Raw genomic sequence first — 16,502 nt, 5'->3', positions numbered from 1 at the left:
TGGTTCAGTGGGACTCTGCCTCAGAAATGGATTGTTTTCTAGGATGTTTATGTCACCGCAGAATTTGGTTGCATGTATGAGGACTGCATCTTTAGATAAATTTGACCCAGCCCCTCCACTTAGTAGGCGCCGGTAAAGAAATTTTTCGCTTAGTTAAACAAAGCATCAATTAGCATCTTTTACTAGTCATTCAAAACAAGAATATTTTTGCACCAAACGAAGCTAAAACTTTATGGTTGTTGAGGGTACATTTTGAAAACAACACATGTTAATATTTCGAATATTTTCCTTTAGAGCAATTATGATATTGGGTGTGATATGTCTCAAATTAGATAAAAAGCAGCGATTGACTTAAAAACGTTAAGCATGTAGTTTAACACCTGGGACCGTGGTGAAGAAAAGAAAAACTTTATACGAAAGAACAGACACAGACGGGACGGGAACGTCGAGAATTTCCTTTGTGTGTCTGTTCCTTCGACTAAAAGTTTTCCTTTTCTCAACCACTCTCAGGTGTTAAACGGCATGATTAAGTACCACCAACTCGCTTGTGCACTCGGTAATAAATCCTTGCAGAACATTACGTAAAAAAAAAAAAAAGATTGTCTGAATGTACGCTTTGAAACAGGACATAACCGTACATAAGCGTTTCCAGTAATCTTTGAAGCATACCAAAGTATTAACGACTGCTTAATTCGCGACGTAACATCAGCTAACGAGTGTCACACAGTTGAATTTATTATTTTGACACATCGTAGCGAACAAGCACGGCACGCCCGACCTACGCCAGTTTTGTTGATCGTGAGCATTTTTATGTCTGATACTTCTTCATTTCCAGTCCCATCAAAATTGACACACACGTCGGCGGCCTGTGAAACGAGAGTGAAGACCATAGCGCCTGTACCATACCGTCCGAATCAAAGTCCGTTTGTACCCTAATGAAACCCACTCATTGCATCACAGACGACGACTTCAATATTGAGGTGAGTGTCCGCGATAATTTTTAAACCAGTTATTTCTGGTAGGTCAAATAACTCTTTCTCGCTTCGTGCTAATCAACTCCTTGTGTGTACGTGATTGACGTACCTGAGTACTTTCGCCAAGGTTACGATAAGCGAACACGATGTTCACATAGCGTACTTCTTTCTTTCATGCTTTCTCTATATGCGTTTTCTCATTGGACGTTGATCACGTTCTTGCTCCATCCGTTTGTGTATATAAGCTCAGACCTTCCATCGAAGATTGCAGCTGGACACTTCTCTTGTAAATTTACAACATGACCGGAGTGAGTACACTGTTTTGGGAAAAGCGCATTTTGGAACTCGCGTATTCACTCTTTCATGAGTAAATTTATACGCTAGGCACTGCCCTTTCCTCGTATGCCTATACTTTGTATAGCAACTAAGTTTAAATATTTACTTGAAATTGTGTTAATTTACCTTGCGATTCGGAACCAAGCCACGCAGTCTTATATAAAATATGTTATGTTATTTTCATACGTGAACTGTAAAATTGTAGTTATGTGGCATCCATCTGATATCTGTGGCATTTCGGGGCATGCATTTGTCGTATCACTCTTGATAATATTACTTAAATTAAATAACTTGAAGCTCACATTTATCATGTTCTTTGAGCACAAGATAATATAGGGTAATCCTTTGCACTTTAATTCGGACTTCCTCCCATGTACAGCACATTTATTTTAGATTGATGAACACCAAAACTACAATTGAGATTTTAAGGGTATGGTGAGTTTGAATCTGATATCTGATAGAATTTCCGTTCAAAATTTAGACAATGTATGTATTGCACCTTCTATTGCTTGTATAGCAGATGCCGATTTGAGCGAAATTACGACAGCTGCGAGTACAGACCACGCAGTCTAACGAGCAATGAGCAAAGTGCCAGTCGACACTGATGGTGTTCAAATTTGTGGACGTATCCCCCACACCCGATATCTCCCTGCCCTGCCCCATGTACATGATAGTTTGCGGTTGAGAAGCTCGTCAAAAGCGCTATGACACGTGCTACGAGGCGCGTCACGCGAATTCTCGGCACATTTTCTAAGCTACGCCGTCGCCAAGTTTTAAAGTACTAGGTTAATCCAGTGACTTATCAATATGTTTCTCATACAAAACAATGTTTCAGGTTCTGGAACTTTTAAAAATTAAGATGAAGCCCTTGAAACGAGAAGAGGTCGTATCTGATTTGGAGTAATTAACTTTGTCCTTGTGTTCTTTTTGTCTTGCTGCAGTTCCGTGCTTGTCTGATTCTGGCCCTGGCCAGCAGCGCCATCGCTGGCTACGTCCAGGGTGGTCTTGGTTACGGCCTTGGCCTCGGTTACGGCAGCCTCGGCTACTCTGGCCTCGGCTACGGCCATGGTCTTGGCTACGGTCACGCTGTTGGTATTAGCAACGGCTTCGGCTACTCTGGTCTGACCGGCTACAGCGTTGCTGCTCCAGCCGTGAGCCGCACTGTGGCTACTTCCTACCAGGCTGCTCCAGCCGTTGCTACCTACGCCGCCGCTCCAGCTTTCGCTTCCTACCACGCAGCTCCAGTTGCCACCTACGCCGCTGCCCCAGCTGTCACCAAGGTCGCTACCTACCAGAGTGCTCCGGCTGTCGCCACCTACGCCGCCGCTCCAGCTGTGACCAGGGTATCCACTGTTCACGCTGCTCCAGCTGTCGCCAGCTACCAGACTTACCACGCTGCTCCAGCTGTTGCCACCTATGCCGCTGCTCCAGTTGCCACCTACGCCGCTGCCCCAGCCGTTACCAGGGTGTCTACCGTTCACGCCGCTCCAGCCGTTGCTAGCTACCAGACCTACCATGCTGCTCCAGCTGTTGCCGCCGTCGCCCACGCTCCAGCTGTCGCCAGCTACCAGACCTACCACGCCGCTCCAGCTGTCGCATCCTACGCCCACGCTGCTCCAGTCTATGGATACGGCGTCAGCTCCCTCGGCTACGGTGCCGGCCACTTCGGTTACGGACACGGGCTCGGCAGCTACGGTCTGAACTACGGATACGGTCTTGGCACCTATGGTGACTACAGCACCCTCCTCCGCAGGAAGAAGTGTGAGTTCTCTAAACATATTTTTGCTATACTGCTTAATCTGAGCCTAGCGTCCTGATGATTAAATGTATTGACCCCTTATATTACAGAAACTCCACATACCAGGCGTACCACCATAGAACTCAGCGACCAGGAGTCATTGAAGAAGGGACATGTTCACTGCCAACGTTTGCTGTCGTAAAGAGAGCAATAAAGAGAATGCCTCTTGTCACCTTCACACACATATTTTTATTTTTCAAGCCTCGTACGTTTCCATTTTTGATTAAAATATTTACCTCTGGAGGTGCGGTAGAAAGGCGGTAATTTTTAAGGCACAGGTTTCTACTACAGAAAGGTATAGCACACATGCCTGATTGTGTAAAATATCAACGACTAACTATAGCAGGAAAAAATTTTACTTTAAATGTTAGAGTGAGTATAGGTAAAAAAATTGTAAGGGTGCAGGCGAGCTGGTGGAAGTTGACCATAGTTTTGTTTAACCCGAGACTGGGGTATTTCGGAAAAAGGACGAGAAGAAAAGAGGCCACAAGGAGGCGACGTCTCAAACACAGCTAAGGATTTTATTCCATCGTATGCACTTTTATACACACCACGTCCACACACCACCAACCAAGTCGACCAATGAAAACATAACACCCGGAATACACTAAGCCAAACATAGGCCCAAAACATTACAAAAAAAAAAATCTTTCAGCCAGACAAAAGGACAAGATAAGCCTCCGACTACACAAAGTCAACAAAGAACCGTTAAAAGGTTTTTTCAAACCCGCAAACACACGGAACCAAAGGAAAAGAGGGCATACAAGACCTAATTACACGAAGCCAAGCAACAAACCATTAAACTAGCCGGTACATAGTCACCGTAAAGAAAAATAAAAAAAAAAAAAACGGCAGCCGGTCATTTTAACCCGCACTACACATTGAAGGAAAGCGGAAGAGGGTAACCATGAACCAAAATACACAAAGGGGAGAATGCAAAAGTTCCAACCTCAACTACACACTTGAAAGAAGTAACAAGGAATACAGAACAAACAATATGTCCTGCACCTGTACTGCATCTTTGTAGGCAGCGCACAAAGTGCTGGATAGCTAAAAAAAAAAAAAGAACAAAAAAAAAAAAAAACCAAAAAAAGAACGGGGGGTTTACATCTTGAGGAATTTTCTTGAGCTTTCTCCTAGATGCATTGATGGCTGGCTAATACAATTTCCCATCGACTTAATTCGGACTGTTTCCTTAAAGACGAGGGTTTAGAGACCTTAGCCAGGAAAGTCCTGAATCAGCCGAGAAGCACTTTAAGTTTAAAATTCTTCTTAAAGGACCACAAGCCGGAAATGCCGTTCCGCACGGTTATTAATGAGAACGGAACGTGGCAAAGCATGGTTTCGAAGTTTCTTCAAAAAGGTTTAGACTTCGCTAGATTGGAAAACAGTCTTTCGTTAAGAAACTCAGACGATTTTGTTCAGATTTTAGATGCTCACCATGGGAGGCAATGCTCGTTGATCTCGATGGACATTAAAGATCTGTACTATTCTCTTGAAAAACAGCTGTTGATGAGTAGGGTTAGAGAGGCTTTGGAGCGTATATTTGGTAAAATTTCAATCGGGTACGGGGATTCCGGTAGATAGTTTTTTAGCGATCCTGGATCTTTATATTAAAGCCACGGTAGTGGAGTTCAAGGAACGCATGTGGATTTAAAAGAAGGGTGTGTGTATTGGGTCTGCGGTGGCACCTATTTTGGCAGAAATTTATTTAAACTCTTTGGATAACGCGATCTCAGAAAGGCTGACAGTTTGGGGGTCGGGTGAAGTTTTAGTGAGAAGGTATGTTGATGACATTGTGGTCATGAGCTTTCATGGGAAGGATACGGGAGCAATAGAGAGTCTGGTGAGAGCCTCAGCACCGGAACTTACCTTTACTGTTGAAGGGCAGACAGAGGAGTTTTGGAGTTTTTAGATTTACGTATTCACGTACAAGAAGGAGTGTGCTGGGAGTACGGAAAAGAATCGGCAAAGCCAGTTTTAAGTAGAAGAAGCTGCCATTCAAAGACTGTGAAGGCTGGGGTGGTCAAATCAATAATCGGAAACGCTCTAAAGAAGTCATGTCTTCATTATGTAGGCCAAGCCCTCAAAAGGCAGTGGGTGAGGTTAGAGGATGCGGGTTATGATAAAGTTTTCATCACGAGGCAGCTCTCCCCAAGTTTCGGCGAGAGAAATGGAACAACGAGAGAAAGAAGTAAAAAGGTTGCCGTAGTCCCGTACTACCACAGTGTTTCGCATAACCTTAAAGCGAGTGCTCACAGGTTTGGAGTTGACGTAGTGTTTTCATCTGATTACAAATTAAACAGGATGACTCCGTTCTTTGCACCTCCAAAGGAATGTAGAAGGCAACATCAGGACAGGTCAGTGGCTTGCAAAGGAGGTGTAGTCTATGAGATACCCTTAGCATGTGGTTTTAGACATGTGGGGCAAACTTCGCGGTGCGTGAATGACAGACTGACCGAGCATAAAAGAAATGTAAAAAACGGGGCACCGAACTCGGAGATCGCCAAGCACGTGTCTGAGTGCAACAATTGTAAGGTGTTTTGGTCGGAAACGGAGGTAATACATCGAGAGGAAAATGAGATAAAAAGGGTAGTGAAGGAAACAGTCCGAATTAAGTCGATGGGAAATTGTATTAGCCAGCCATCAATGCATCTAGGAGAAAGCTCAAGAAAATTCCTCAAGATGTAAACCCCCCGTTTTTTTTTCTTGTTTTTTTTTAGCTATCCAGCACTTTGTGCGCTGCCTACAAAGATGCAGTACAGGTGCAGGACATATTGTTTGTTCTGGTATTCCTTGTTACTTCTTTCAAGTGTGTAGTTGAGGTTGGAACTTTTGCATTCTCCCCTTTGTGTATTTTGGTTCATGGTTACCCTCTTCCGCTTTCCTTCAATGTGTAGTGCGGGTTAAAATGACCGGTTGCCGTTTTTTTTTTCTTTACGGTGATTAAGTACCGGCTTGTTTAATGGTTTGTTGCTTGGCTTTGTGTAATTAGGTCTTGTATGCCCTCTTTCCCTTTGGTTCCGTGTGTTTGCGGGTTTGAAAAAACCTTTTAACGGTTCTTTGTTGACTTTGTGTAGTCGGAGGTTTATCTTGTCCTTTTGTCTGGCTGAAAGATTTTTTCTTTTGTAATGTTTTGGGCCTATGTTTGGCTTAGTGTATTCCGGGTGTTATGTTGTCATTGGTCGACTTGGTTGGTGGTGTGTGGACGTGGTGTGTATAAAAGTGCATACGATAGAATAAAATCCTTAGCTGTGTTTGAGACGTCGCCTCCTTGTGGCCTCTTTTCTTCTCGTCCCTTTTCCGAAATACCCCAGTCTCGGGTTAAACAAAACTATGAGTATACAGTGAAAAAATTGTAAGGGTGCAGGCGAGCTAGTGGAAGTTAACCATAGTTTTGTTTAACCCGAGACTGGGGTATTTCGGAAAAGGGACGAGAAGAAAAGAGGCCACAAGGTGGCGACGTCTCAAACACAGCTAAGGATTTTATTCCATCGTATGCACTTTTATACACACCACGTCCACACACCACCAACCAAGTCGACCAATGACAACATAACACCCGGAATACACTAAGCCAAACATAGGCCCAAAACATTACAAAAGAAAAATCTTTTAGCCAGACAAAAGGACAAGATAAGCCTCCGACTACACGAAGTCAACAAAGAACCGTTAAAAGGTTTTTTCAAACCCGCAAACACACGGAACCAAAGGGAAAGAGGGCATACAAGACCTAATTACACAAAGCCAAGCAACAAACCATTAAACTAGCCGATACTTAGTCACCGTAAAAAAAAAAAAAAAAAAAAAAAGCCGGCAACCGAAAGTGTGTAGTTGAGGTTGGAACTTTTGCATTCTCCCCTTTGTGTATTTTGGTTCATGGTTACCCTCTTCCGCTTTCCTTCAATGTGTAGTGCGGGTTAGAATGACCGGTTGCCGGCTTTTTTTCCTTTTTTTTTTGTTACGGTGACTAAGTATCGGCTAGTTTAATGGTTTGTTGCTTGGCTTTGTGTAATTAGGTCTTGTATGCCCTCTTTCCCTTTGGTTCCGTGTGTTTGCGAGTTTGAAAAAACCTTTTAACGGTTCTTTGTTGACTTTGTGTAGTCGGAGGCTTATCTTGTCCTTTTGTCTGGCTAAAAGATTTTTCTTTTGTAATGTTTTGGGCCTATGTTTGGCTTAGTGTATTCCGGGTGTTATGTTGTCATTGGTCGACTTGGTTGGTGGTGTGTGGACGTGGTGTGTATAAAAGTGCATACGATGGAATAAAATCCTTAGCTGTGTTTGAGACGTCGCCTCCTTGTGGCCTCTTTTCTTCTCGTCCCTTTTCCGAAATACCCCAGTCTCGGGTTAAACAAAACTATGAGTATACACTTCGTGCGGGAACTATAGGGGGCGCTTTGAAAAACGCGCGTAGCGCCGCTAGTGAAGGAGCTGGCGTTCGACAGCGAGGCGCGCTCACCAGCCTGCGGCGCCTTTACGCGTGCGAAGCTGTGGCGGCGGAAGCGCGCACGGGCGGAACTTTTGCTTTTTAAGCCGATAAGTTGAGGATGACGTTGCATGAGTGCTGGGGCAGATTTAAGAAGGGCATTTAGCTGTTCTCCGCTTCTTATATATTAAGTTTGAATCGTAAATAGGGATAATTTCTCTAGTTGCGGTCGAAAAAGGGGTTTTGGGCAATTTTCCGAAAAGCAAGATGGCCGCCACCGTAATTGCTTTCAGTGGGAAATTTGTTTCGCTTGTCGCTGTAAAGTTGGTGGGTCGATGATATTTGGAGGCGAGTGAGATGTTCACTAAATCCGTGCACTAAGTGGGCCAAGTTTTATTAAGACAGCAGGTGTGAAAGTTATGGTTCGAACGAATAAAGTAATAAAGCTGTCAGGAATATCCCATAATGGACCCAAAATGTAGTGTTATAACCGGGCTGTGCGAAGTGCAGATTTAGACACGCAGGTTCTTGGACATGACCGTAATTTGACACAACAGTTATAATAGCAAAAATAGGTGGCATAGGGAAACCAGATGGAAATTTAGTTTGGGCGGCGTAACTGAATGGGAAACGGTTTTGACTGTGAAAAGGCTGTCAAGAGAATACCACTTGTCGTGGGAGATGGAGACTTTACAGGTAGGAAGGGACTGGTGCACTGCACTTCCACTTGAAACAACTTTACGGAAGGTGGCTTCCAAACCGAGAAAACTAAGTTGCCGGCCAACCCACGGTTTGGCCGTCAAAGGCTTTTGCGGTGAGCTGTTATGTAGTAATCTGGTTGTGCGAGGTGCTGATTTTCGGCACACAAGTATTTGGACAACCGTAACTTGACAAAACACTTCTTATACCTAAAAGAGATGGCATAGTCTAACCAGGTGGAAATATTTTTGGCCGGCGTAACTAAATGGGAACCGTTTTTGACCGTCAAATGCTGCCAAGAGAATACCACTCATCATTTCCGGAAGGTGCACACTTTACAGGTAGGAAGGGACCAGTGAACGGTACTTCCAGTTCGAACAACTTTGCGATAGGTGGCTCTAAAGCCGAGAAAAGAAAATTGTTGTCTTCAAGACTCGGGGTGTCAGCGTTTCCACATCCAAAAGGAGGCTGATCAAAAAAGAAAGCACACCACATAAACTTTCATTGTCAAACATCGATTGTCCAGAGATTCCAAGTTTCATTCTAGTTTTCCTTGGATTCATATTTGCCACTTTTTGTACCGTTCGAATCTTTCTTGATGAAGTACAGACTGCGTGCCATACTGGTCCGGAAATATCATCGACACGTACGATGGGGACGGAACTTCTTTCGAGGGCATTCCTTCAACGAAATTCGCACCTCATACCCACGAGTGTGGAATGGCATTTCAGTTCGAGCTGAGATATGTTGGCGTTACTGGTACGAAGACGAACGCAGAGCGCAAAGCGGCAGTGTAGAATATGTCAGCAGTGCCGACATAGTGGCAGACATGATCGGGAGACCAAATTTCTCGCGTCGTAGGGCATGGGTCCATCGCGGTCGCTGTGCCACAAAACGTCGTCGAGGTGAAAAACTGAAACTTCGTTGCCACGAGATACGACGCATTACTATTGGAGCACTTAACGACACAGCAGTTCATGCTGTCAACCCAGCGCAACCGCAACGCTCCGACTTCAAAGCGTACCAACGTACGCGGCGCGGTTTCGTTTCGGTGGGGCTCTCACTGCCTACCTTCGGTAACGGCCGCGCGGCGGCGCGCCGGTCGCGTCGCACGGAGTGTATAGGTGTTCGATTGCACTGCAGAAAAGAAGGGACCTGATTCGATATTTCTGCTTACAACAGTGAGATACTGTATTGACGATGTGAAAAAATACAAAACGGTTACATTTATTAGAGGGAGCGCCGTCACGCAATGTCAATCGTCACTGTGTTTATGTACTCGGCACAGATACCTCTAGAAACGGCAAGTAAAAACGGACACACTTATTTGTTGCTCATTGACGACTTGTACTTTGTATATACAGTATGAGAACTTCATGCATATCAGAATGATAATGTCTTTTTCTTTTCGCACACTGTGACAATAATTGATCTTTTAATAAAAAACTGCGTATCTAAAAAAAAAGCAAAAAAAAAAAAAAAAAGACGGCGGACGTAGTAAACAAAAAAAGTGTAACGACCACAGGAAGTGTGGTGCGATAGACAGAATCAACTCTAGGGCTGAAGGATGTGCTTCAGGAAATTCGCTTTTAGCCGTTTTGAGTTAGGATATTCGCTTTAAGAGCGGACAGTTTTTTATAGTGCTTTCCCGGAAAGCACGCAAAACTAGGGATCAAGCCGAATAGGAACAGCACCGACGGCAGACGAGCGACGTTTTTTTTTATTTATTACAAGATGAACTTACATGGTCCCGGGCCAGTACGACCGTTTTTCTAGTGTAACTAACTTGAAACAATCACTAGAATGGTCATCATTGTATCTTGGGCGAAAAAAGTTACGGTTGAAATTTTTATACCACATTTATCATGAAGCTACTGGTATTAATAGCTCATCATACCTCTTAAAACCAAATTATTTTTCTAAACGTAATGATCATGTGCACAAGATACGCGAATACTGTACTAGGAAGGAGCTCTGCGAAAATTCGTTTTTTTGTGAGGACGGTCAAGGACTGGAACGCTTTACAGGAATGTATAGTTTGTGCTGCAAATGTTGATATGTTCTTTTCGTTATTATTCGCCCCCTGCAATAATGCCTTCTAGGCGCTGCAGGAGTTCTCTGAATAAAAAAATATAACGGGTTAAAGGGGGAAGGGGGGTGCAGCGATTTTAAGATAAAAAAAAATGCATTTCGTCATTTTTACGTTTTAATCGCGTCCCGGAGGATGGAGAAAACATATACTTTATTTAGAAATGTCGCGATTCTGCTGCATAATAGCAAAGCAAAATCCGAGCTTTTTCCCCCACTTGTAGCCCCGAGTGGCAGCCGAAGGAACTACGGCGAGAAGCTTAAGTGACCTCGCTCGGCTCTAAGCTGCAGCATAAAGGCCCGTTCACACTCTTGCGATCGAGTTTGACTGAGAGACACCAGACCGGTTTGTAAGCGTCTTGCGACTTCTTAGGACCAGATCCGCTGCATCGCATCCGGTCCTAAGAAGTCGCAAAAGGCTTAAAAACCGGTCTGGTCTCTCTCGGTCGAAGTCGGTCGCAAGAGTGTGAACGGGCCCTAACGCCCGCTGATGTACGCAGAGAGAGGGAGATGAAGCGTCCTCTGAGAGAGCACACGGGAACCTCACCCTGAATTACGTCAGTAGGAGTGCGACCAGACTGGGAGTAAGTTGAGGGGTGCCAAAAATTCCAATATTTATCTTTTTTTTTTTTTTTTTTTTTTTTTTACACAACAACTTTGACACGTAGCCGAAATCGGTTTTCTGCTATTTACTTCAGAAGTGTCAGAGGGCAACTTCCACAAATGTTTGACCGAAGTTCGGAAATGGTTGCAATCCCCCTTTAAAGAGGCCCTGCAATCATATATTAGCGTTTACATTTTTTGCCGTTTCCACGTCTCTTGGGGTTCGGGCAAGCCAGCGGGCACGGAGAGAGAGTAACTAAGTATCAGTGCGTCATATTTTAACCGGACGACGCGGAAACCTCCTCTACCTACGGGGGCGACCCGCGGTGCCGAAAGCGCGCGATATGTGAAGTCGTCGGTCCTGGGCTTACTACTGGTCAGAGTCGCCAAAAGCTTCTCTTTAGTCGAAATACAAAATGTAAGTGGCGCGAACCGTTTTAAATAGGTTTGAAAGTAGTTTTCGATATAAACTGCATTTGTTTTTTTTTCTTATCTAAAATACGGAACCAAAACTACTTTCCTTTCTTGTTTCCGTACTTTATAAAGTACGGAAACGAGAAATGACCTGTCGACATACCCGCCGCCAAGCGGTGGAAAAAGCGGCGCATACTAGAAAGGGGTATGGGATCAGGTACCGACGAGCGTCGAGCGTAGAAAGGTCCCGGATGTACGCGGCGGCGCTGCGGTCGTATACGGGCTCGACGATCTGATCGGTTCCGAGCGTTCCGAAGGCCTTCGGCGAGCAGGTTTGGCTTGTAGTGTGGCCGTTTGGCGGTATGGCAGCGCGAAGTGGCTCCCGTCCTGAACGGATCTTTACCCCGTGCTTGCTGTAGTTTGTGGCCATTGAAGTGTCATGTCGAATTAGTGCTTAATCGCGCAGCAAATGCAATGCGAGCCGTCCTGGCCGCCCGCTTCATACAGCCTATTCAGCACATGCTTTGTGGCGCCCTTTCGAGCCGTCGACACAGAGTGCGGCATCTTTGAGTGCTTGCTGAGCGCAATACCCCTCCTCTAGTTCATGGCCACTCAAGCCATGACCAAGGACGTCATGAAGGAGGTTATTGTTTGCTTGTTTTTGTAATTTTAATTTGCTTATATCTTTTACAATAAAACGAAATTCGAGGGAAGAGAAGCTTAATGAAGTCACTACGTTCAGTGCGCTCAGGTTCGGTGAAAATAAAAACCGGTCAAAAGTCGTTGCAGAGCCCCTTAAACGCTTCCTGCCCTGGGCCTGCACTGTACAAAAAAAAAAAAAAAAAGAAAAAAGAAATCGGTGCCGAGAATTTGAAGAAAATCGTTCATCGCTTGCGCGACACATTGAACAAGTATTCGAGAGAGAAACGCGTGACTAAAAACAAATATTCACTAACAAATTATTTTATATACCCGCGTACACAGGCACCTACGTGCTCACTTGACGAAAGAATAAACTCAGGAAGCGCAGCACGCAAACTCACATGAATAACGGTTCTTAATTGGATCACGTTGGTCTTTGATAAAAATTAATCAGTTTACAAGTTTCCTCAGGAACACGTAAAAAGTATTAACCCTCCCCTCCCCCCTTCTCCACTCTACGAAACAGGTTTGTACGACTTGTAGGTTCCCAAACCGAGCACTAAATAAAATCTAAAAAAAAAAACAAAGGTGCACACGTTGTATGCTAATTCGTGAGAAATGAAGCACTTGCACAACATACCACACATTTGCGATAAGACACGCATTGCAAACCGATGCACACGCAAAAATAGACATCTGATAGCCCACCAACGTACTCGCTTTTGCGCGCAAAACTTTAACCTGACCGTGCCAATAGTCGTCATTGATGCGGTAGCGTTCCAGAGGAACTCCAAGACACCAGGTTGGTGATTCGGCCTATACAACACGCTTAAAAAACAGCCGGCGTTGAAGGCAAATCGCCGTGCCAAAGACCCAAACACTTATCCCAGCTGAAGAAGTTCCTAGTATTTTCGCAAAATATCTTTTTAAGCTCAAAGGCTTTTCAACACCCTCTGAACCTACGAAAAAAAAAAATGAAATCCTAACCTTATTGCGTACGCTAAAATACGCGCCACTGTAGCTTCCAACTTAAACCTACGAATAAAACTATTCTGAGTAGAACTTAGACAAAACGGCTTAAGAAAAATAGAAAAGAAAAACAAAAAAACCAAAAAGAGAAAAACAAACCAAAAGCAAAGGCGAAAGTGGACAGCCTTATCGCACCGAAGAAAAAAGACGAATACTCTCGCTTACCACATTTGTTTACAATAACACTAGGGGCGTAGTTTTGCTACGCCATGCGTATACTGTCGCCCAAGCCAGACCTCAGGTTACCATGATATAATATAGGAAAATAGTGTAACGTGGCACGCGGTCAAACTCTTTTCAATGTCGACCTGTAACATGAAAACTCTTCGCGCAAAAGAGTCATGCAACACTCCGGAATGCTCCAAGTAACATGCACATTTGTAACAATGTTCCTCCCTTTTATTCAACACGTCCAGTGTGAGCCGAAAATCATGTTTATAACACTGTGCAAACGCTCCGCCAATACCAGCGTTACTAAAACACTCTGGGAAACTGCCATAGAGACTGCTCTGAAAAAGCGTTCCCGATCTGTCCTCGAGCACCGAGCTAATGGCGAACACAACGCCGCCATTTCTTCCGTAGCGGCCACTCGAGGAACTGCACGTAACATCTATTTTGGCTTTAATCGGTCATTTTGGCGCCGAAACAGATACAGCGGAAGATGTTACAGGGGTGCCACCCCCGTCTCCCCAGCGGAAGCGCCGCGACTTGCTACCAAAGTTAAAATGCCCCTAGGTCGGGACGCGCCACCTGAAAGCACCGCTGGGGCGTAATTGTGTAAAAACAATATTAATTGTGCCGCAAAACCCTGCAAACTAAAGATTTTAAAAGCATCACGCGCCCTTTATGTTGTACTAATCTCCAACAAATTTCATACAAAAAGAGTCTTTTCCGTTTGTTTTTACGCAAAAACATGCTTTGTAAAAGCTCAAGGTAACCCCAGTACAGACAAACGATAAAGAGTGGCGCTGTTGTCGTATTTAGCTCGGTCTCGGTGGACGCTAGCGGCAAAAGTTTCGACGGCGAGTTTCCAAACTGAGTGTTTTAGTAACGCTGACTAATAACTTCATAAAACAACGTTTTGAGGAGTCCTCACTTTTGCGCATAAAAATCGCGCGAGTACTCAAAAACGACGGAGGTAAAATATGTCTTTAAATACCTAGCGCAAAAAAGGACCAGGTTGGTTTTTAAACGCCTTGTAAATCTCAACGCCCGGACCGTTGTTTCCTGAAGCTTTGCCCGGCTTTAAATTTTAATCACATTTTTAAGCTCATGGGTTGTGCTGACTTTTTTTGTTTTAAATCCACTATCAATTTTGGCAATAATGGCAAATAGAACCACAGAAACCCACCCCTTTTTGGGGCGCACGGTAATTCATTTTTTTTAAATATTATGTTACGAAAGCGCATTCTATGATTTCGTTATTGCACAACAGTATGCTCTCCGATACATTATCTCAATGACTTCATTCTTACTCACGTATTTTCTTTCTGGCCCAATCGCCGTTTTTGTGTGTATCTCTCCGAGTGATAACTGCTTGAATCGTTCTCGCACTATAGCCGCCCTATTCTTCTCCCCTCAGAGTTCCTCAATCTATATATCGTCTGCCTCCATTTTGTCTTCTTGGCGCAACCAGTTAAGTAAGCCGCTGTTTGGCGTGGCTTTCAATTTTCGGCTTAGGAATGCCTTCTACGCGGCGTTATTGGTGGGTTCAAGTGTTAAAAATGTCGCAAACAGTGCGTTAATGTAATGTGTTTCCTGCTATATATTTCTCACAACCAAAGAAAAAATCCCCAAACACGACCCAAGGCGATGTTTTGGTAAAATGTTATTGTGTTCCCTTTATTCGGGGATTATGAAGATCTAGAATGGATTGATATTTACTGCAAGCCTTGGGGAGACGAGCGTAATCGAAACTTCTGTGGCTTTATCAAAAAAGGAGGTTGCGTTTCTGCGGTCAGGAATATATTTCGTCTTGTAGGGTCACTATAACGGTGATGACATGGTGCCTGGTTAACCAGTATGTTTGTGTGTGTTTTTTTATTTTATTTAATTAATTTGTTTGCAGTCTTCGTGGCATCTTCGGATATTACAATTCTGTAGCGAGAAAATCAGTGCGTCTTTGATTCGTCAGCGTTGACCGAGATTTTGATTCCTCATGTACGCAGTGCGACCCTGTTACCACAAACAACAACTCGTCGCTTTTTGTCGTTCTCTTACAATCAAAGGGATGTCATAATAACTTACGGTAGGGTAGAAAGGGTCGATTCAAAGCACTGACTTAAGAAAATTAAAATGCGAAAAGGCACCTCCGTCGTGTTCGTGCTAACAGTGTAGCGCAGTGTACAACATCCTTATTGCGAAATCGTATCAAAAAGATTTTTTTTGTCAAACATATACATCTTGGTAGCTCTCATCCATATTTATTCAGGTCGTATTACTGCGTGAGGCGTCCTACTACAAGGCACGCTGATCGACCACCCGTGATTTGAGTCTTGATTAGTTTTAATCGGATTTCAACAGAGGGACCATCACCTTTGATAAAAGAAATTAGTTTGACCTCACCACACGATGCTCAAGGATGCAGCGATGCATACGGTGCATGGATAAGACTGACAGTTGAATGACAGCACTCGTGCAGTAAGTAAATCAGTGCGTTGCAACAGAAGCACGGATTCCAATATTGACGTGCTTCTGAAACCAGTTATTTCCAGTGCGTACAAAGCAGACTTCTTTGCATCATGCTGATTTGAGTAGATGTGTGTGCATGTTTGACATAACTGAATAATTTTAACCGAGGTGACGGTAAGCTTCCAACGAATACCGATGATGCATTTTTTTACTTTTAAAATTTTGCCTATCTTTTTATGCTTTCTGATTGACCCCTAATCGCTTTCTCGTATTCGCATTTTGATTACACAACCTTCAGATTTTAAAATCCAAGTTTGCAGTTGGACAACTCTTTTGTAAACCTACATCATGATTGGAGTGAATGTGACATAATGAAAATATCTTATTTAGGGCTCGAATACGATCTTTTCGTTAGGTCTTTGTATGCCTTGGGCATTGTCCTAGTCGTGTCAGTTGATATATTGAACCACAAAATGGAATGATCAGCATTTCGAATTTGATCTCCCTTTGTTGCTTTTCATGACTAACTCGCGTGAACTCGCAAGAGGACACCGCGAGCTCAGTTTTTCAATGAACAACTGAGCTCGCGTGGCTGGTGGTGTACACCGTCCTATATTTGCAGAGCGTATCGGCTTGTAAATATGGAAAGTCATAACACACTTTGAACATGATTGCGTTTATTCTGATACATTAGAGCTAATGTCGTCACACCCTGGTCACATCGGGTAATCTTATGCTCAATAGGTGCGACAAGCGCTTATATGCATCAATTTTAGGTGTGTTCAATTTGCACGTATTATCAACAAACTTTGAAGAACAGATAAATCAAAGCTAAATTGAATTATCATATTTTTACAGAGTA

At 43.8% G+C, this 16,502-nt stretch overlaps 1 protein-coding gene across 1 annotated transcript; it reads left to right on the top strand.

Moving 5' to 3' along the window:
• The first annotated feature begins 1,252 nt into the window (after window positions 1-1,252).
• Window positions 1,253-3,246, top strand: LOC115314104 (cuticle protein 16.5-like). The gene is made up of 3 exons (XM_029973135.3): window positions 1,253-1,282; window positions 2,252-3,071; window positions 3,159-3,246. Coding segments are annotated over exons 1-3 (831 nt in total). The 5' UTR covers window positions 1,253-1,273; the 3' UTR covers window positions 3,161-3,246.
• The last annotated feature ends 13,256 nt before the right edge of the window (window positions 3,247-16,502 follow it).

This window comes from Ixodes scapularis, unplaced genomic scaffold (genome assembly GCF_016920785.2).
Source record: "Ixodes scapularis isolate PalLabHiFi unplaced genomic scaffold, ASM1692078v2 PGA_scaffold1__304_contigs__length_218370807, whole genome shotgun sequence".
Classification (NCBI taxonomy): Eukaryota; Metazoa; Arthropoda; class Arachnida; order Ixodida; family Ixodidae; genus Ixodes; species Ixodes scapularis.
This window is presented reverse-complemented; position numbering and strand designations above follow the sequence as displayed.